This window comes from Tenebrio molitor, chromosome 1, assembly GCF_963966145.1.
Source record: "Tenebrio molitor chromosome 1, icTenMoli1.1, whole genome shotgun sequence".
NCBI classification, from domain to species: domain Eukaryota; kingdom Metazoa; phylum Arthropoda; class Insecta; order Coleoptera; family Tenebrionidae; genus Tenebrio; species Tenebrio molitor.
In genome coordinates this window covers 41755486-41777982 of record NC_091046.1, presented here as the reverse complement: position 1 = coordinate 41777982, position 22497 = coordinate 41755486, and the positions used below count along the sequence as shown (strand labels likewise).

General features: G+C 39.9%; 1 protein-coding gene and 1 long non-coding RNA gene across 10 annotated transcripts in view; both read left to right on the top strand.

Annotated features, from left to right (window-relative positions):
• Positions 1–22497, top strand: part of DIP2 (disco-interacting protein 2) — a 142839-nt gene that overhangs the window by 102837 nt on the left and 17505 nt on the right. For 4 of the 9 annotated variants that reach the window (XM_069048142.1, XM_069048092.1, XM_069048081.1 and 1 more), the window contains 3 exons: positions 11740–11814; positions 16862–16978; positions 20164–20271. In XM_069048142.1, coding sequence (XP_068904243.1) covers positions 11740–11814; positions 16862–16978; positions 20164–20271 — 300 coding nt within the window. The remainder of the gene's footprint in view (positions 1–11739; positions 11815–16861; positions 16979–20163; positions 20272–22497) is intronic. The other 5 variants (XM_069048146.1, XM_069048101.1, XM_069048128.1 and 2 more) reach the window with 3 other exon arrangements.
• On the top strand, positions 20279–22494 carry LOC138131275 (uncharacterized). The gene is made up of 2 exons (XR_011159749.1): positions 20279–22316; positions 22364–22494. It is a non-coding gene; the product is annotated as an uncharacterized lncRNA (long non-coding RNA).

The window sequence follows — 22497 nt, the reverse complement described above, 5'->3', positions numbered from 1 at the left end:
GTTCTAGTTTCTTGTGGTTTTTCAATTTCCAACAGTCGACACAGTGTTATAAAAATAAATTAATGTGTCGCATGTCATCAGACGCCGTAAATGTGCCGAGTCGTGCAGAAGAAATGCAGGATGGATGAAACGAGATACTCATGTTACTCGACATCGTGGGATCTTCGATGAAAGTAAAAACACACCGTACCTAACGAAAATAAAATTGTTTCGCGTTGATACAGCTGTTTGTTATAATTAAATGTTTAATTGTTGCTGCACATGGCGTAAAAACACCGGGTCGTGTGTTTGCTTTGGCGTTTCGTAGAAATTATTTTTCTATAGTTGGACCGCTTCGCTTTGCTTCTGTTGATGACAGCTGTTGTCAATTATTGGGTTAAATTTTTTAGCCAACAAAGGTCCGTACTAATTGTGTGCTATGTGGTGGTTTTATTTTTTCACGACAAGACGAGGTTTGTTCATGAAAAATGTATTTCAAGCCGTGAAGCTTTTTCACTCAACAATGTGCACGTGTACAGCTTTTGCTGTTTTTAATATGTAGTTACTGTTGCATTTTTGAAAATAATTTTGTGGAAATAAAAGCATGTTATAAAGATAAAAGATAAATTAGAGAAAATCCTTTATTAAAAATTAAGAAATGAAATAATTCTTTTCTTGGCACCCTTAATAAAAACGGTAATTTTACGTACTCATAAGCGGACGAAAAGTAACTCTTTTTCGGACCCTGACCGTGGTGCCATCTGTTGGTACGTTTTAGTAAATTAGCAACGAAACCGACAAAACCGATAATTGTCCTGTCACAATAAATTATGTAAATAAGTACCTCATTGTATTGCAAATAGTAAATTTCTAGTTTTGTTGGCAAGCGGATAACAAATGCTACAAAAATTTAAAAAATTGTTAGATACAAAATAAATTTGTAATTTTTCCAGTGATGTCTTTTGCTTTGTAGTTCGTGCGGTCGCCTAAAAAATTTAATGTGAATCTCTACCAAAAAGTGCCTTTTGTCATCGCCTGTTTTCAAGCCTCGGCTACGCCTCGGCCAGAAAAATCAAACTCGGACGACAAAGATGTACTTTTTGGCCTTGATACACAAATAACTGTTTTTTTAAAGACGTATCTAAGAACTTTGACTATATGTCAATGTCAATTGATTTATATTACATCTTATTTCCGCGCCTCGCCCTCTATATTTCTACTCCTAAGGACCACTTTATTTTCCATAGTCGTTTTGAACGTTTAACCATTTTTTACGTAACGTAATTTTTTTTTACACATCGTATTTTTTCCGCAGAACAAGTGAACGTGGGCGATCACTAAATGTCAAAGATTTCTTTGCATAATGTTTTTTAAATATATTGAATAATTTTCTCTTGTTCCACGGCTTTTGTTAATGTAATTCCTACAACGTTCCGACTTGTGAATTGGCATAATTCGAAGTTTTCTACGTAAATCTTGATCTGTGGACAGAAGTTGCGTCGTAAATTTTTATTAAAGGAAGCGAAGATTCTATCAGAGTTTTGTGAAGGAAGAGGACATAACCCGTACAGTCTCTGGGTAAATTTCACTTTTTAGAAAGGTCGTACGTAATTACGCAACGCAAATTTTTGTGGTAATTATAAATCTGATATCTCGACGGAATGTGTATTTTGCGTAAATCCGAAATGAAAAAAAAATTAATTAACTTTCGTTCAGATAAAAATCTGAAATTTTAAACGACAAAGAAGTAGTAGAAGTAGGGTCAGGTCCATACTCCTTTCAAGGACGCAGGAATAATTTAATACTCCTAGTACCTAATAATATTTCATTACCTTTACTCAGTTTTTTGTTAAACTGGAAGACTCGCTGTACCTAATTAATTTCGATACGGACGGCTCGTTGCCAACAGAAGTATCCAAGAGCGACCGTCGATGCTTCATCCTGAAAATTAATCTTCTTCAATTTGCAGTAGAGAAACAAACGATGGACAAAAATATTTGCAGGAGGGACGTTCAGATCGTTTCTAGGCGAAGAGTTAAATCACGGGCCCTTTCTTTGTGATTAGAAAGTTGCGGGGAATCAACGACTGAAAAAGTGAAGTAATAAAAGAGCGGCCACCGAGTGATCCAATAACTTGGTCATTATCCCGGGGCAATCTCTTAAGGATTCGCGGACCGCAGGGCCGGATTCGTCCTCGGGAATTATTGCGGCATCGGATTTTTTAAAATTCTTCCAGAACGGGATCCATTTCGTTCGTTGTCGCGTGGGAGGGCCGGAACTTTTTAATGGCAGTTTTAATCGCCCTCCTTCGCGACACACGGCTCCGGAGCAAATTCCGGTGTATCAGGTAGCGCCGCGCCTCGTGCAATTTCTGAGGGATGCCGAATTTATGCGGCGCCCTCCGATTCGTGCCGTTTAATTACCCCATAAATAAATATCAAGGGCGCCCACGTGAACGAACGTCTGAAATCGAACCGTCGGCTGGATATGAATAAGTATCCCGTTCCCCATAGATCCCGACAAAGCGGCGGGAACATCGATTTCGGCCTCCACTCTTCCGGATCCCGTTTAAGTCGTTCCATAAATGATACAAGATTATGCCAATAAATAACGAGATTATTAGCTTATTTCCCTCCGTCCATGTAACGATTTTTCGAATGGGATCCGGGGAAGGACACGCAGCCGCCGAATGGATCTAAGATTTGGCCGAGATGAATTTCGAACTGACGGCCGGGACATTATAACGTCAGTATAAATTCGGAATGACGCCCTTTCCGGACGATAGATCACGCGAAAATGTCCCGACGCGATCGATGTTCAATTTTAATTTGCCCCCGAACGGAATACTGAACACCGAAAACTCCACCTGGAAACTCTTCCCTGATCAATTTATGAAGGAGCGTTAAAAAATATGAAAGAATATCATTTTTAACGTAATTTAAATCAGTATGTCATTTTGTAATCTTAAAATTATCAGTCGCAGTAGTTCTTTTTCGCTCACGGGATTGCCGCACTCGTCTGCAACCTGTTCAGCCAAACTTGCAATTCGTTTAAAAAAGTATTACTTTACGCACTCGTTACATAATTTACCATTGCCCACGTAATAGTTATTTACAGTAAGAGTGAGGAAGGCAAAGCTTTCGTTCACGCGAATTGCGTGTTCATGTATGAAGCGGAGCTGATGCAATTCAAGTGAACGAAAGCGGTCTTATTCTCGAGTGCTGTATTTAGTTTTCTTCGATACCTCCTTAGAAATTGAGTCTGTAACTTTGTATTCAAAATTTTAAACAAAAATAAGTCACATTTTTGAATGGATCTGTTGCTGTGGAAAAAAATTTAATACAAAATAAACAAAGTTCTCTAACGTTAATACAGTGGTTATGTAAATTATGAAAGTGGATGATGAAGAGTTAAATGTTCCTGATGATATCCTGAAAGATGCGAGTGCCGCGAGGTACCAAATGTTGTCTAAAAATCACTCATCAGAAAGAATTGGAAAAATTTACAAGTGGGCGAAAACCTGTGAGTGAAAGACAGTGAGCAAAAAACGATGAGGGAAAGTGAAGTGAACGAAAGAGAAACCTTCACCCATTGGTAACTATGGATACAGACTCACTTTCTAGAGAGTTATCGAACAAAATTTACTTATCCCTGTGTGCCGTTCGACCCGGCCCGCCGCTGCATATTTAAAATCCGGAGCGATCATCGTGTCCATAACTTTGCACCCCCATCGACAGAAACTGCGAGGGCGGAACGGTTTGTGCAGGAAACGTGACCGGTGTCGAGTTGTTGCCCGTAAAAGTGTAACAACCGTAAAGAGACAAAAAATCGGTGGTGCCACACGCGGACGACATTATGTCGCGTGTCGTACGGTGCGAGATAAAAATGTCGCCGGAGGAAAGTGGTTAATTGTTGCCGTTTCAGTTTTCAGCGGAAACGTACCCACACAGGACGCAGAGAGCGTTGGAATTAATTTTTTCTGATGGTGCTCCCACACGAGTACTTTTTCCATTTTAAAATTCCGACTAGGGTCACAGCAACTATCTCTAAAGATATTCAGCGAGTGACCTTTGTTAATTGTTGGCAGTCAGGGTCTTTCTCTAGTGTGCACTATAAATAGACAAGAGGGGGACAATTCTTCGGCGAGCAAATGGATGATTCAGTTTTTGTTTCTTTGTTTAAACAATTAAACTTCTGGTAATTTATTGGAGACATAAATCTGAAGTTATCTCGTAAAAAGCGACGGGAGACAAATCACGTGGAAGCATCAGGAACGAAGATTTATTTATTAGATATCAAAAAAATACCTACTGTTGCCCAGTTTATGTTCGGATCAAGATATACGCCCCAGGAAAACACATAAATCATGGGAAAAGTCCAACGAGATTAGCATCGTCGATACAAGAAGTGTAAAACTATCGCGGCCATTCATGTATTAAACAATTACGACTGAGAAGACGTCCCGGAAAGTTTGGCCTTTTTCTCGGATTTAATCTGGACGCGTTATCGCCCGGAGACGGATCTGGAAGGCCTTATTGCGAATACGCCATTTGTCGTCGATTACAAGAAATAAATTTCTATTTTCGCGAAGTCGTAACAGCTCGTTAAGTGCGGTACTAAACGGCCGGGTACTGATCGAGGCGACCATTAAAACCGTTTAAACAAATGAACATCGGGAGTCGAACAGTCGAACATCTGCGCGAGATGACTCCGGCGTAAGCGATGTGACATTGAAATATTTTTCTTGATGTGCGGTTTTATGTCCGAACAAGTGCGGTTAACTGGTCCAACCAGCTGAAGCAGCTGAGGGCGAAACCGGTTAAAAAGCTGAACCAGTCAAAGAATCAAATCGGCCAAGGAAATTGTGGGTAAAATCCATTTATCGGTCAATAGGAGAATACATATAGTTAAAGAAAAAACAAATCGTTCTGGTTCAAGTAAACTGACCCCTAACTAATTAACCAAGTGAACTGTAGTAACATAACCATCAGCTAATTATTAACCAGGCTAAACCCTTGAACCGGTTGAACCAGTTAAACCACCCGGAGTTAAATTTAACCGGCCAACCTATTTGGCTCTAGCTGGTTTAACAGTTAATTAACCAAGTTAAACGCTTTAACAGTGGAACAGTAGAGCCTTAATTGAGATTATCCTATCAGTTGGAAAATTAATTTTTCGGATTTTATTTCAAAGATGTCTATCTAGACGACCCCACATAAACAAGCTAAAAACGAAACTGCTGCCGGACATGAAAATTTTATGAATTACGTAATCGTTGAAAGAATCTCATGCAAAGTTCACATTATTGTTGAAATATGTATGAGAAATTAAAAAGTGGCGTCTCTTATCCCAGACATTAACCACGTTATGTTTTTACAATTTTTTTTGAACTGGGTGGCCCAGCTTTTGGACTTTCGTCGTCTACGTGGCCTTAGGTACTGGTAGCAAAAATGCTTAGAAAATGAGTGAAGATGGAATCTTGAAACTTTCTCCATTTTAATTAAAAAGGAATATTTTTTTATCAAACTGACACATACACTTACATTACTTTATCGTCGTTTATATCTTTTAGATTTTTTTTTATTCCCTCATCAACTTTTTTAGACTGACGGTCGCGACTTCGGTATTTCAGGTTGTTCAACGTTCATCACACAATCTAGTGTTTTGGCAAAGTATTTGAATAAAATTCGAGGAATGTAATTCTAAAATAGTTAAAGTGATCATCGACAGCATCCAAAAAACCACTTTGGATATTTTGGAATATAATTAAGTTAGTCGAGTGAATATTTGGAATGCCGACGTAGGTACAGGTTGAAAATCCATAGAGTCTGGCTCGGCTTTATCTGCTCCTCCCAAACACCGATCAACTTTTCAAATAACCATTACAGCGCTGAATTTGAATTAACAGCGATGTACAAGTACTTCGCCAATTTAATGTCGGCGTTAAGTCAGTTCTTTATGGGTTTAAGCTTGATATTAATTCCCCCGGCGGATTTGGGCTGGATGTTGGGCGCTTCTTCCGAGGGTTTTATCCCCTTCTTGCCACACTTCCCTCGGAATTTAAACAATTCCGGAGGCGCGCCCCGGAATTTTTATTTATCGAGGCGCGAGGAAATCGGCGCGCGCTAGTGCAGCGGCGGCGGCGATCACTCGGTCAGATTTTACGCACGCTAATTCCGCGGCGGTCAGTTTCAGGATTCCGGGAGCGCGAAACGGGGAGGGAAGTCGTTCCGGGGCGCTTCTCGCCGGAGCGTGTCGGATAATGTCTTATTACATCCGGGTGTAGTTCGTATCGCACACGGGCTGCTTATTAGTGCGGAAGTTTAGAAAACAAAGTAGACGTAATAAAACTATACGAGGGGGTGGTGCCGGAAGGCGGCGAGCAGAACTCCTAGCGGGAATTAGAGAAAACGGAACGCCGCCACCTGGTGTGGCGGCGAAATTACGAAACTATAAACAACGGCCGTACTGCGAATTCCACATTATATGCAGAGAGTCCCATAACTTACGGCGCCCCGTTCCGGGGCCGCTTCTTTTCTTCCGGGAGAATTATTTCTGTTTTTCCGGAAAATATGAAACAGTTTTCTTAATTAACCGACGGGCGGAAGGAACGAACGAGTGGCTCGGGTTGTCGTTTTTACGGTAAAATGTGCGAATAATCAGGTCAAGGGAATTTGCATGAATATTCCATTAAATAATAAATTATTCAGGCAAAAATGGCGGAGGTGAATAGATCGGATCAGGTTTTTTTTCTGCTCCCGCCCGTGATAAGGTTTGACAGGAGACGGACGTTAATGTGTGAAGTTGCGCCGTCTCCATAAATCCGGAATGGCTTTTAATGAAGTTTGAATTGAAAATCGGGCGTACGGGTCGTTCCCGGATCGGGTCCGGGTGGAAGTTTTCGGATCATAAATCGCGGCTGTTCCGCGCTTGTTGCGGCTCGTTACTTCGTTAACCGCCACTGTCGAAGACATGTGATTTGATATAGACATTTATTTTATTTAATCCGGGAGAAACCAATTTCCTTTAATGGAGGCAGCGAATGTATTTTTTTGTTATTTTCCGGCCTACGCTCGCCCATCGAAGTGATATCAATCCAGATTATATATGTCGTAAGTGATAAGAAATGGGCCGGAATTCTGCCAACAAACTGCGGTCCCCCAACATTCTAATTTTCATCAAAACTCCATTCGATACTCGATAAAGACCTATCAGATCTCCGGGTGAAGGAACCTTTTATCAACTTTTGCCGGCTGAAAGGTTGCGCCATTTTTTCTCCAGTTAATTAGCAGCGTAGGTAGTTAGATCACTGATAAGTAATGTTAAGAACATTTTACAGTGATTACGTACATGAACACTTTTTTCCCGCCCACACGCCACATAGAAGCCAGAATTCCGCACAGGACTGCAGACCGGTTCGCTCTTGGGTCTCCCCCCACCCACGCTTTTCACCAATTCCTCCCTCCTCCAACACCGGAGTGGCTTTTTCTTGACGCTTTGTTCCGGATGGGCCGTAAAGGTGTGCGCTAACGACATCGGAACGTTTCCGTGTATTGGCGATCGATTAATAAAAAGGGTGGCCCGTAAAAGTTAGAGCTAATAAATGCGCGAATTGAAATCGTAAAGTCCCCCCAGTTCGTGGAGGGTCGGCAGCCGCCACCGAACGTATTCATTGCGAAGTTTTACAACGTTTTGACGTTTATGCGTGTTGTATTACGCGAATTAAGACGTTATCCACGTCGGAGCGGAAACGTTTCCAGCTCGCCTCTGGGCATTAAATTGTATGTGGTGGCGGTTGATGTTCTCCGAGTTATCAAAGTTCTTATTTATCTCATCTCCCTACGAGGGGATGTTGCGTCATTTCGCCACCGTGCCCTCGCGATAAATCAACGGGGACGGGACGGAAAAAGTGACCATAATTCCGGGACATTCTCCTGGTAAACTTTCCTGGACATGTGCTCCCCTGTCCTAATCCCGGGCAATATACCTCGTAAATTTAATTCAGCCGGTGCCGTTACCGTACGGCTTTTTCTTCTCGTCACTTCGCCGCAAGAGGTGCATTCCGAGGGCGATGTTGCCGTGAGTTATTATCGAAGGTGCTGAAAAATACGACTGTCGGAGATTTACGATATGGTCTGACTAGTTTCGCGGCGGTCGTCGTCGGCACAAATTGACAATGAGGCTTTATAGACGAAAGTTGCTCTTGATGTGCATTTGCACTAGGTCTACGGTAGTTTACCATTTGTTTTGTGTCGCTATCTGCCACCGTCGACAATGATTCCGCTTGCGGGAAACTGACCACGACAAGCAAAAGCTTTGTCGGTGATTAGGCCACATGATTCATGTCGTTAATCTCAAACTGATAGATCATTACTATCAGTTCCGTGGCAGTTATCATCACCAAATTTACTACACATTTTACACAATCCGCACGAAATTGTAGTGTATTTTGTACTGTTTTCTGAATTTCGTTGTAGGTCGTAAAATCTTATTGCATATTATGAGCGATTAACGGGCACAATGGTTGGGTTTGAAAAGGTACAATACAACCCTGCTTTTAATATTACCTGCTAGTGGTAAACTAAGATTTATATACATATTATAAAAGTATGTACCATAAAATTTTACGACCTACAACCAAATTGAGAAAACAGTACTCGATTTCTCGTTGAGTCGTTTATTCATCAGGGTTTTTTATTTTACTAAATTTTTATTCTGCTGGTTTAGAACTCTTCAAATTTAGATTGTTTCCAAGTTTTATTCTGTGAAGATAATTACACAAGTGTTCAATCAAAATAAAATCTGGATTGTATCGCGGTGAGTTTAGAACATTTTCGCCCTGCTATTTACGATATACTCGTATGTGGTAGTTATGGATGAGATGTTAAAGAAAGCACAAGCGGGAGGGAGTGTGGTAGATAGAGAGAAAGTTTGGACCTTGGCTTTTGCGGCCGACTTAGTAATTGTGGCAAAGAGTGAAAGAGAAATGAAAGTGAATGTTCAGAGGACGAAAATGTTGGTGTTCAATAAGAGAAAGAGAAGAGAATGAGTGGAACTGGGAAAAAAGGAAAACAGACCAAATAAACGAGTTCAAAGAGTTGGGTTACACGTTCAAGGAAAGAGCCACGGATGAGGCACATATCAGAGAGATAGTGAGGAAAGGAAATAAAGTAGTGGGATGTGTTTGGGGAATAGAAGAGATAAAGTGGGGAGGTGAATTCAGGAGGAGTATGATGATGTTCCAGAGCTTGATAGAGAGTATATTGATGTACGGGGCAGAGATTTCGGGATGAAAGGAACCAGAGGAGGTAGAGAGAGTACAAGAAAAATATTTGAGATGGGTGCTAGGAGTAGACAGAGAAACGCCAGGTTACATAGTGAGGAAAGAGTGCAAGAGGAATACGCTGGGAGTGAAAGCGGGCAAAAGAGCGGCAAAGTTTGAAGACAAAATGGATGAAGGGGAGCAGTGCGGGATACTAACGGAATGCTAGAGAAAAAAAAAAAACACGGGGAAGGAGAGACAGAAATGGGTATGCTAGTGAAGAAGTGGAAAGATTAAGAACAAAAGGAAGATGGGTGAATGTAGAGCTGAATGAAAGAGACAAAGACACAGACAAGCAAGAAAGAAGACAAAGAATTAAAGAATGCAGATACAATAGCGAGCATGAGAGATGTATGACAGAGGAAAATCCGGAGTACCAGGCGAGAGAGAGTGCAAGAAAAAGAAAAATGATGGCGAGATTTAGATGTGGTAACGAGGAGAGAGAAAACAGATATTGGATGGGAGGAGAGAGACAATTGAGCACATGTGGATTGGATGTAGCCAAATGAAAGAGAGGGAGAGAAAGGAACGGGGAGAAATACGAATTAAGCAGAAGGTAGATAAGATGGATGAAAGAGATATGGAAGAGGAAGGAAAGAATAGGAAAAGAAAGGAGTGTGACTTTTTTGGAATTGTTATTTTTATGTTTTAATCAGGAATCCGAAAGACCGGAGGGCAAATAAAGCATTTATTTATTTTACACTTTCGTTATCTAAGCCTCTTTCTTTGAGCTACTGGAATGGATCGTCAATTAATTTTCCTTCTAATGTGTTTCATCAATTTTTTCATTGAGAGCCACATCTTTTTTTTAACATTGTATTTATGATAAATAATAAAATTTTGTTCAGCAAACATTTTGCAAGCAATAACTTGATGGTATTGTGTTGAGGTATTTTTAACAAAATTTTATGCAGTCTGAGTGCGCTGTTAATTATGCACCACAGCGGAGCCCCAAATGCGCTTTGATCTTGTGCGGATGAAAGTGCAGCCGGCGAGCCCCGCCCCTGCTTTCCAGTGGTGTGGGGGCCCAACGGGGTGTGATATGACGTGTAATTCTGGAGCCGTCCGGGCCCTATCTAATAATTCGAGGCATAAGCCATAAATAATGCCAAATGGTGTGTGAGTGCGGTTAAAATTGGGAGGTTCACATGGAAATATGACAGTGTTGGTCGAACGGGCGCTCGCAGAACGGCTTTCCAGGCAGGATTTACATTTCGTTCGCCCCAAAACTAAATATTAAATGATTATGCACAATTAAAGCAGAAATTCGTCCCAGTTCTGATTATGTAAATGGTATCCGTGCCCGTTCATGGGTTATGCCGTCGAGTAATCAGTGCTCGATTGTGCAGAAAATGCCCCCATTAGGGAGGCACCGATGGCATTACCATCTTCGATTTGTATGCTCGCGTGTGTGGCCGGCGCCCCTCTTAAGGGGACACGGCGAAAATCCGGAAAAATCTTTATATTCATCGCTCAGTCTTAGCCCAATTAAATTTTCACGCTTTTCCCGTTCCTTAACGGAATTTCCTCCGTCGAGTTTAGTTGGAGCCGGTTCTTTTCAGTTTCTGAATTCTAGCAACTCGTTGCGTGACTTTAATTAAAGCATTGTTGTTGGTTTTCGGTGGAACTTTTTGTAATTAAATACCTCATCTTCGGGGTGAAATGGAACTTTTGCTTTTCAATATTCATCAGTCGAGCCGAAATTGAAAACACTCGTCGTGGCGGGGCGTCGAGAAGGGGGTGGGACCGTCCCCCCGACGAAACGTTATAATTCCGTGATTAATTACCGCTGTCCGTTCGATTTAAAATTGTCAAAGTCGGCGACGGGAAATCGATCGAGCGATCGTAAATCAAAACGTTATCCTTGCATATTAGTCCTGCTGGTTAGTTGCTCGGCGACAATTCTGCATTAAAATTAACTCCCCGTGGGAGGGGGACGCGAAATTCGGCAGTGTACACACGGATTTCGTGCCCATCGGTTAATTAAATTTGCTTTGACGAGAGCGTACGTGCACCGGAGGAGTCCGGGTGCATCCCGGGATCGGCAAACATCGATGAAAAATCTATCGATGTTTGCCCGGATGTCTTCAGTCCGACCGGCTAATTTTCGCACGAGCAGCGGTGAACAGGACTTGATTCCTCCGGCCCCGGAAGATCTTGTCCGGTGTTGACTCCGGTTTACAATTTGTTAACTCCCAACCAACCGAGGGGAGACACTTTTATTTCGGCGGCTGATGGAGTTTTGGATTACTTTATGTGGAAACCGGGAACGATGCGTCTGACAATTATGATAAGCCCACGTCCTTTTCAGCTAATCCTTTGTTTGTCTGGAATTCTCCCGGAGCAAATATGACGTAACCGGAGGGCGTTCGCGCTCGACGAACTTCTGTTTCGCCGATGTTTGGCTTGTGCTAATTTCGTTTCTTTATTTTTTTCAGGTGATATAACACAGAAAGGATACGAAAAGAAGAGAACAAGACTTCTATCCCCTTATGTGCCTAAACAAAATACAAGTAAGTCTGGTCCCAGACGGGACATTTTATAATATATGTATTCGGGGGAAAAAGTACAGAACAGTCGTTTCGGGTGTTCACGGTTTCTCTTGAAAAATTCAATTCAGTCCTGGAGCTGTTTGTTTTTGCGCGACCTATAAATATAAAATCAGTCGAGATTTTTCATTCCGGAATTATGGCAGGCGTACTTGCCATTTTATTCGAAAGAACAATGGTGCGTTCGTTCCCTTTTCGAATTATTGAGAGCCTGACCTGTTTTATTGACGCGACCGGATCCGGTCGAAAAACACGAAAAATTAATCGAATTAGTGACGTCACGTGTATTAGGGCATGACTCCACGAATCGAAGTGACGTTGTTGTGACCATTCATCACTTCGTTTCCTGGCCCTTGTGTCTCAAAACCTTCTATTAATAATTTCTTATTACTTCTTTGACACTTGTAGATTTTTTTTCCATTACTTTTCCAGTTTTCCGACTGTTCTACTAACTACACTTTGTTAACGTGTTGTTTTCGAGTCTGTTGGTGGAAGTGGTTTTGGACAAACTTTTAATTAATTAATTAATTAATTTAATTGTTTTCGCACTAAAACATAATCCGGTGAAATTACCGTTAGCAAAAGGACCATCAGGAATCGGAAGTGACTGCTTGATTAATAGCCGTATTTTTACGGTGTCGTCGCGCCACAAAATAAAAATAATGTATTCCGCAAGTTACACGAAACAGGACGGAATTTCCAGCATTTACATAAAAATAATTTATAAAAAAAATGCGCTCTCCTGTTGGAACGTCGGCGGCAAAACGCGTACAGTTCTACATGTTTTAAGCGCGAATAAATTGGAATGAATGCGACACCGCAGGTTTTGCTCAAATGAGCACTGATTGGCGGGTTTAAAAAAAATGAAAATTGTAGTTTCGTGTGCGGGAACAAAAGTGAGCGATCATCGACCGAAAAACGAACGACCGGTCATTTGACATCATCGATAAATTTCCAGAACCACGTGATACTACGTTGGATGACAGGAGAATCTGTGAGATTTCCGTTATTGGATGTTCCCAAAAATGGCGAGAGTAAAAGTCGATCGGGTCTTCGCCGGCTAAATAAGATATTGCTGATTCGGGCTGAAGAGCAAGGTGAAAAAGGAGGAGTGGAAGCGAAACAACAGAAAAGAAAAGTAGGAACGGCCCACAACCACCTACTCGGCTGCCTCGATTTAGTACCTGGCTAAATTTAGAGAACAGAAAAGAGATAATGAGCGAAAAATAAAACTGTAAATAACAGAATTTAAACGGAGAACGTGGAGCGAGCGTGAGGTACGGCAAACGAATTAGGAAAGGATACTTGGGAAATCGAAAAGTAAACAACGGTGACAAATAGCGGAAAATGAGAATGTCGAAGGTATTGATTAGCGCGAAGAGCCGGTTTTGTTCTCGTTTACTTTCCTTTTTATTTGAAAAGATTATTGCGATTTATTAGTATTGATATTTTGGCAACTAGGATCTTGAAGGTGTATTGGTAGAAATGAAAGATGCAGAAATTATACAAATAAAGTCGAATTAAAAACATTGCAGTTTTATCTTTGTTCTTTTGGCAAAACTGGCTAATTTAAAATTTATTACAAGAATCTATTAATTTAGCAATGAAGCTTTATTTAGGTACTTCTTTTACGTTTAATTTGCCTTTATCACTCTTTTTTTTTCAATAGAAAACAAGAAAATTACTTTTTTTTTTCAAAATTTTGGCAATTTGAATTTGTACGTTGCATTTTATAAATTTCGGGTGTTCATTTCAATGTATCCTCAAAGTAGGCGTTGAAGAGTCGATTGTGAACGCACCACGGATTACAGATCACGGATCAACTATTTAAATCTAACCTCACTTTTTGGGTTATTTGTGTTTCTACTCTGCAGATATATTTCTCAAAATATAGAAATAACAAAGAAATCGATTCAGTATTTTTCCATTTTCCAGAAAAAATAAATAAGGGAAAATCTTTCTTTCAATATGACACAAAAACGTTTCATAAAGTATTTGAAAAAAAGTCAGTAAATTAATTCGTTTGGCTGAGGAAGAATTTTGTTTTGCTTTATTTGGAGCTGCCTAATAAGGTTCTACGAAAAATCACAAAGAAGCAAAACTTATGAAGTTCTTTTTATTGCATAGTTCATAAATATAGTAGCGATATTTTGATATCACTAAACGCACTTTTGACATGAATGTCACATAAAACATTTCTTTACAAACGTCCAAATATTTAAAAATATTCAAATATTTTGACATTTCCTTGAATAATAATGTTACAAAAGGTCAAAGTACGTCAGATTCTCAATTCATCAAACCATCTAAGAAATTACTGTAACCAAGGTAACTAAACTTTGTTTTTACTGTTAGTATGTTGTTTTACTATGTTGCCAAAATTTCGATAAGTTTCAATTTTATTAATTATCTTATAAATTTCTGTTCACACTAGTGCGAAAAGAATAGTAGATTATGCACCGAGGGAGTGAAGTGCATGATTTTTACCCGAACTGCAGTTTGTACCCCGATGACGAACCCCGATGGTTCTACAAAACACTGAGGGTAAAAATCATTAACTCCCGAGGTGCATGTACTATTTTTTGCCCAACGATTTTAATCCCAAAATTTGTAAATACATATGTAGTAATAATTCATGCAAGAAGTGCATGAAATAGTACTTTTTTCAGAAATGGTAAGTGAAAAAAAGCGTCTCCGGCAAATTCCTCGAATGCAGTTGCTCGAAATCAAATGCTCGAAATCAATTGCTCGAAAATTAAATTGCTCGATTGTAACTTTTCTCGAAATACAAGTTCCTCGAACTGCAATTTCTCGAAAATGTTTTGCTCGAATTTATATGGTCGAAAATGTGTAATTGGAGTGTAATTAGTAATTATTAGTAATTACGGACTAGTCGTATTAATGACATTAATGCCTTCAAAATATTCCTGTAAAAAAATTTCTCGATTCTGTTATAATGTACTTACTAACCTTATATCCCAACTGCATATTGCATAAACTTATTGTTTTATAAAAAAAAAACTGTTGCGGCCTTGAAGAAAATAATGGAATCTCAAATGCCTGCACCCGAAGATCTGTAACGGCCTTACCGCCTTACCGCAATTACAAATCCCACATCATAAATAAAACAAGTCTTCAATTTTTAATATCGTTTGATTTAAAATCTAATTCATATTTTTCTTCGGTAATTTCGTTTATAAATTTTAGAAATGAATTCTCTTATCAGTGTAAAAATCAGAAGTTAAAAATTTTGTGTAAAACAGTTTTTTTTTAAATTTATTAAATGCAATACGGATGTAGCCTTTGTAATAACAATCACCGCATTATCCTGTGTATGATAATTACTTTCGAGCAAAACATTTTCGAGAAACCGCCGTTCGAGCAAAGTCATATTCGAGCAATTGACTTTCGAGCAGCTGATTTCGAGCAATTCGTCTTCGAGCAATTGCATTCGAGCAATTTACCTAGATTCGAAAAAAAGACACTTTATGCAGTCCCATTCAGTATTTTTCTACGACTCTGTGTGCCTAATTAGGAAAATCATCAACATCAAAATACAAATATAAAATTTTACGTTTCAACTTCAATTGTTTTCAGTGCACTATAATTCGGCTATTTCGGTGCATGTATTTACATAACGCCCAGAGTAGAATAATGACACGCTACGGCACTGTTTTTAAACGCTTTGTGCTTTTTCCACTACCATAAACAGATGTTTTACAAACTAAAAATAGTAAATTGTAGTTCAGTTTTTTTAACAGTCGTAGAACAAATTATTTCATTAATTAGTCAATTCCGTCATCCATGTACCGACCTCGCATTGTACAGAAACCTAAGTAGTACAAAAGCGTTTAGAATTTTTTAGAATGATCATTTTTAAAGCTAAAATATTCGTTTAGAAACTTGATTTCTTCAATTTTTTTGTGTAATCTTCCTCACACTTCCTTTTCTCTGAACTTCTGAACTGGCTTTGTTTCCTACGGTCTGTATAGTTTCACTCTTGCAGGACGAAATTCACGCAGGACCAGATCTTAATTGTACCTGCACATATCCAGTTTAAGAGCTTTATTGCAGCATCACGTCGCGTAAAATGGCGCTGGACATAAAAACCGAGCAATAAAGTTACATTTTCGTATGCGGATATTGTCGCAAATAAAGCAATCTAATTGGAAATAAAACCGTAATCGCGTGTATTTTTAGTCGACAAATATAAATTTATAACTGAACAAGTTCCGAAAACACATTCATTTATGTTCTGGTGAATGGAAGAAGTTGAGAGAGGATTTTCATCGAATCGTAAATTCGAACAGATTAAAGTGATTAAAGGGACTTTTATACGTTGTAAAACGTGACGTGGCGCAAAATGAAGAAATACGAACGCAACGTAAGGGCCGTTGGAGTTTTATATTTTTGGAAATGTTATGATCCGGAGATTAGTCGTTCAGTGTTCGGTGTAGGTAAAATTTTCGTGGGGAAATATCTGTTCGGGAAAGCGGGAAGCCCCTTTGAAACGCCGAGATCCGCTAATTCGCTCAAATTGGCAGATTTTGGGAGTTGAAGGGTGCTAACCTACAAAGACGTGCAGATTAATCAGCAGGATATGAGAAGTAAATTACGCGAGGGGCAGCCACTTTGTGCGCCAGAGGCTGGCTGCATTTCGACTTCTTAGTCGACGATGGCCTTTTGCTAACAGTAACCCAGGTTGAGCGGCCAATTTGGCATGCCGCGTGCATATCTCGTCTTAATTAGGCGGCAGATGCAGTTAAGTCCCGAACTAACACGGAACGTTAACGGTGCACCATGTGCTTGATGACGTCTCCGTGGCCGTACGTGCACCAGGCTGCGCACATTTAACACTCGGCGAAGAGGTCGGGTGTGCAAACAGCGACCGGTGTTACCGCTAATACCCAATTCGTGTACGGCATCTCCATATCTCATCTGCATTCCCATGTCACTAAATGCTTTATTAACACTCGAACTGGTGGTGTGTTCATTGTGTTGTGATGTTTAGCCGGAAGCGGTGGAAATGACGGAGGCAGCGGCAGCGGCGGCGGCGGCGGAGGCAAGCAGCACACGAGACGACGCACGCAACGGCGCGTCACGCACAATGAGAAGAGATACCATTCAGGTTCGCTCATCTTCCTCATCTCAGTCTTTAACACATTGTAACAACGCATGTTTCTTCGTGTCTCGATGGTTGTGGTTGAGCGCATACGTGCTTTGCTTTTGCCTTTTGGAACAGTAGTTTGTCGACACGTGACATCACGAGAAGAACGGCGGCGACAGGGACGACCCCACGACGAACACGACGGCTGTCTTGCGATCGAACGGTTCGCCGGAGATACAGGGTGTTGCAACGAGCAGAGAACAAAGCGTCAGGTGAAGATGACTGGGTCATGCAGCGACGCAACACGCTTTGTTTTGTGGAAGGATGAAAAATACCAACCGCGGAGTATTTATGACATAACAGAACTTAGCACCGCGTGTAATTAATATCTGAATGACCGATGAGGAGATCATGATAAGTTAAATGTTAACTAACTGTTATTTCTAAATTTAGATGTTGGATGGCGTTTCTGTAGTTGCAACAGTTCTATAAAATAATTCAAGCTGCATCCGGGGAATGGAGATTAAATCAAATGTAGAGCAAGAAAGGCAAAGATTGTTACAATAAAAGTCTCAAATGTTTCTTTTAAAAATACATTTAACAATATGTAAAAATAAATATTCGTCTGGAAATGAGTACTCGTAGTTGTTTGGAATGAGACGAAAACGTGCACAACTCGTTTTCTGGTACTGTTATGAAAATGCTTGATAAAAATACGTTGTCATTATTTCTTTTTCGTCCTATCTAAAAATGGCGCAATTTAGAAGAGAATTAGTACACCAGAATTAAAATAACGTCAATAACCATATTTGTGTGTCGAATTTTGGTTAAGAAAAGAAAAGACAAGAAGAGTTTTTTTTTAATCTGGAACTACCGTATTGTAAAGTAGAGGGGAGATTTTTATATGATCCACCTAGCTAAAGAGTTGGGAGAAAAGTAATGTTTCATTTTTCCCCATGTGATCCGTTAACGAACGGTTACACATTTATTCCAACGTTTTTCCAATAAGACTGTGCCTTCAAAAAAAAATTCTTTTGATAAGTCCTCAGAAATTTATCCACCACTTTCAAGTATTCATCCGAAGAAAAATGGCGTCCCCTCAAGTGCTTTTTTAATTTAGGAAAGAGATAAGAGTCACTCGGTGCCAAATCTGGGCTGTAGGGTGAATGTTCCATCTCAATAAAGCCGCACTCATCGATTCCTTCACGGACTCGGCGAGCTTTGTGAACTCTGCAATTGTCATGAAGAAGCTTTCAACTTTCTGATTGTTTCCTTTTAGACTTCTAGAGCCTTTTTTCATGTATTTACTCAGTAAGATTCCTTCCGTATGTCAGAACACCGTCGCCATCAGCTTTCGTCATGAATTCTCCGTTCTTGCTTTTTTGAATTCTTGGTTTGTCGGTGGATCCCAGTGATACACCCTGTTATAATTATCAAATAAAGCTCTTCCTCGTCAGCCAAAGCTCCCAAGTTTTCTTTCCCAAGCAACCGATGTCGCTTCCACGCCGGTGCAACTCGGGAATGAACCGGTTGGGTCCCGTCTCGAGAGATGCACGTCGTTTCGAAGAAGAGCATCGTCTTTTTGTCCAGCTCGCTTTTACGGAGTCGCAGTCTTTTTTGTAGAGGAAGAGGAGAGGAGTGAACGATACAAACACGTTTAGAGCGTGAACGAAAGTGGAAGAGTCTCGGCCGGCGTCACCTATTTGTCGGAAAGTTGGGACCAAACGCGGCACAAACGGAGCCCGCTCATTGGCCGACCAATAAGCGAGCAGAGTACCTCGAACAAAACCGGGGACACAACGCTGCCCGATATCACGGCGCATCTTCCCCGTACACATTAATCATCCTCTGGTGAAGATTCTTGAGTCCATTTACTTCCCTTGTCAAGAATTTGATTACGCTTCTACGTTCTAGATAAATTTCACTAATCTTTTTGTTAGTTAAGGCTACACAAAAACAACAAAACTCTAAGGATGTGATAAGTAAGTAAGCATTAACATGTCACAACAACTTGACAGCAAAAATTTGCGGTCGTCACATATTTTCGTCATGACTAAGTAGATAATATAAAAATTTCCCCTTGTAGAAAAAAATGTGGTCAGATTTGATGTCAGTCAAATATGTATTATTAATTTTTAAGTTTCCGAATTAGTACTTAGAAAAAGATTTATTAAAACACAAAACGTGTGCAAAATTCAATTGCAACAAAATGAAGCTTTGTCTTATTACTAAAAGAAATAAAAATTGAGTCATTCCAGAAATTTGAAGATCTTATTTTTGCACAATAACACTAACAATCTATATGGATGGTAACTTGGTGTTGACTTTGGCCGAATAAAATCTTTAAAAAATTGTGCATCGTTACATATTTGAAAGTTATGCTGCAGCATCGCATATGCATTTTAATAGGAAAATTAAATTTAGAATGCACAAACATTACCAAATAAATGTTCCGGAATATTTGCTGAGAAAATAAATCATCCAACCACCATTGGCGTATCTTTATTCCACTGTCGACGATCTTCTAGCTTACGTCATTTTCTATTTAAATCCTCTTAAAAACTGAGGACGCAATCAAGCCGAAAAAAATTAACCACAGCTGTAAAGAATTCCGCAAATGATTAATGACATTAATTACAGTTCTTCAAACTAAAATAATAACTCGATGCACTACAGAATCGATCCACATACAATCGCTCCTTAACAAACAAAAGTACAGAGAGAAAAAGTAGTTGGAAGCGATATCCTCGTTGCGAATAGCAACTAATTGTTGATCAAGTCGTGATGGAACACGCAAGAAAAAACCGTAATCTCCTCATCTCCACATTCTTTATCGATTAAAGAAAACTGTTCGGTTTTTGTTGCAATTACTGGCGCGCGCAGAAAACGAAGATGAATCATCGAAGCGAAGTTGCATTTGGTCCAGTTGAAATGGTCTGGAGGCGGTTGTGTTTTAGTTGGCGGCGTTGCGCCACCCCCTGTATCTCCTAAACGGGCGAATAAATTATCCAAGTGTATCATCATCACATGAGCAATCCCGTCACGTCCGCCCCGACATGATTTTTAAACAAGACAGGTCCGTTCTGTTCGCCGTGCTGCACACAAGAGAGGCCACTTTTTGTACATTTCGTTGGTTTCGTTTAGTTTTTAAGTTGGAATATTTTTTCCGTTCCGTTTCGCATGGCTGAGTGTTGTTTTGCATGTAGATGTGGGTGATGGGCAATCCAAGGATGCGAGGGGCGTCAGTCCCGCCACGAGGGCTATGCGGAGGGGTAACCGCCGGCTTACCCGAAACGAAAGCCGCTATCATTCAGGTAAGAGCTTGCGCCCCATCCAGTCCCGACATCATTTTACCTCATTAAATCAAGTCGAAGACGGCGGCGGCGGCGCTTCTTTCTTCCGTTCACTGTCGGAATATCAATTTTGAAGTTGCACCGAATTATCCGGCGCTCGAGCAGATGTGACGACAACTAAATCCGAAATCGGCGAGCTGAGCAATCCCGAAAGTGGATATCTATTTAACAGTCATCATCGATTTCTCAATTTATCGCCCCGGCGAGGAGGAGGAAAAATGGTGGAGGCGCCGGGCGCGAGACCTCTTCCTCGCGGCTCCCCTTCTCCGGAGTAGATTATTTCGGAGCTTTGTGCGAAGCGGGTTCTCTATCTGTCTGTTAAAAAGTGGAAACTTTCGATGATCGAACCAAATTACTAATCACAGCTGGCGAGCCGCTCCGGAAGTGAAACCGTCTACTCCGAAAGAAGGGGGTCGAAGTTCGGCCGAAGTTTTTGGCAAGTTGGAACTTCCAAATTGCTCCTGTTACACACAAAGTCGGTCTCCGGGAGACCTCTTATTATGTGCTTTATTGTTTCCTGGTTAGTTTGACAAATCTTCGAGTCTAGATGACGAACGGAGTGGCCCAAGTTTTACGCTGATGATCTCGCAAATAGCACAGCGGGAGTGAGTATATTGTTCTGCTCGTGGTTTCGAGGAACGCGGTTTCAAGTTGGTGTTGGTCGCAACAGTGGGTGAAGCGAAATTATGCGCCCTAAGATGATGCATCTCGAGCTAGGAGTCACTTGACGAATTACATTTTTACAACTGATGAGGGAGTACGACTATCGAAAAATGGAGTAAGTTGTCACAGAACAATTAAAACGTTACTGTAAAAAGTATACAACTTCTGTGCCGCAGTGTGATTTACAATGTAGTGATCAAAAATAAACGAAAATATGATGTGGTTATTTGGAAATTGTCCAGACTTATACTGATGATGATGAAATCAATGTTAGATTTGTATTTTAGTAAAGAGGTTCATATTTTTTTAAAAGAAAAATATTCTTTGGGTTAATCATCCAAAGCATTTTTATCACCTAAAATTTGCACAATCAAAAAGAGAATCAATCAAAATTTTTGTCAAATGTTCACGTTGTGACTATCAAAAATAAATCGTTTTTGACAAATCTTTGTAACATTTCTTGATTTCTTCAGTTATTATTATTGTATTAAAAACTGGAAAAAGATTACACGTCATGCTTTCGTAAGCGACTGTCATGATAAAAAAAAGGGTATTTTTGAACACAGGTGGGATTGGAGTAATCAAAATTATTATTGTCTTGGCAGAATTGCAAAAGTGTTAATGGCATTATGGATACAACAAATTTTACTACATATTTCTGCACTAGATCCCGGTTATTTTGCAATATTTTTTATTGCCTTACTATGAGAAAAATTGGGCAACCGAAACCGAATCGATGTCTTACTAGCTGTGTCCCTCTGGATTTGATCCTGATGTTAATGTTTTAATTCTTGAAAGATTATTTGGAATCGTCTAACCTAATTCCGTTTGTTTGAAAATGTGTTCAATATCTAAAACCTCAAGCGAGATCATGATGATTGATCAGTATTTTTTACATAGAACGCAACTACAGGGTACTTCACAAGTGATAATGAGTCCATCAGAATTGAAAATGTACATACATATTATCTATTCACTTTGATTGTGACCACAACGAAAAACATAGTAGGCGCTGTTTAGCTGTGTGCTGCATACGTTTTACACTAAATATTTGTGTGGTGTGAACATGATGGAAAATGTCAGAATTGTCAAAACTTGACCATGGTAGTAAAGCAATGATTTTTATGTATTTATCAATATTAATAACGGAAATCAATATTTGAAGTAGGAGAAACTAAAAACGTCTGTCTGATTCTGTGATCACGTCTGTTGAAAAGTGGAGTTATATCCAGGTACAGATTATTTAACGTAAAAACTTCGAAATCACCTCATGCAATTCTCGATATTAATGAAGAACGAAGGAAATGGTAATTTGGCAGTAAGACAAACGCGAAAAATGCCTGGTATAAAGGTAATCAGAACTTTCAATTAGCATTGAAAATATTTTCAGATAAAAACTAATCAGACAGAAAGTTCAAAAAAATGATTTACAGGGGATGAAAAGGCAGAAGATATCAAACTACAACACTTACTAGCCAAAATGTACAACAAAAAAGCACAAATAGAGTTAACTTTATTGGTGAT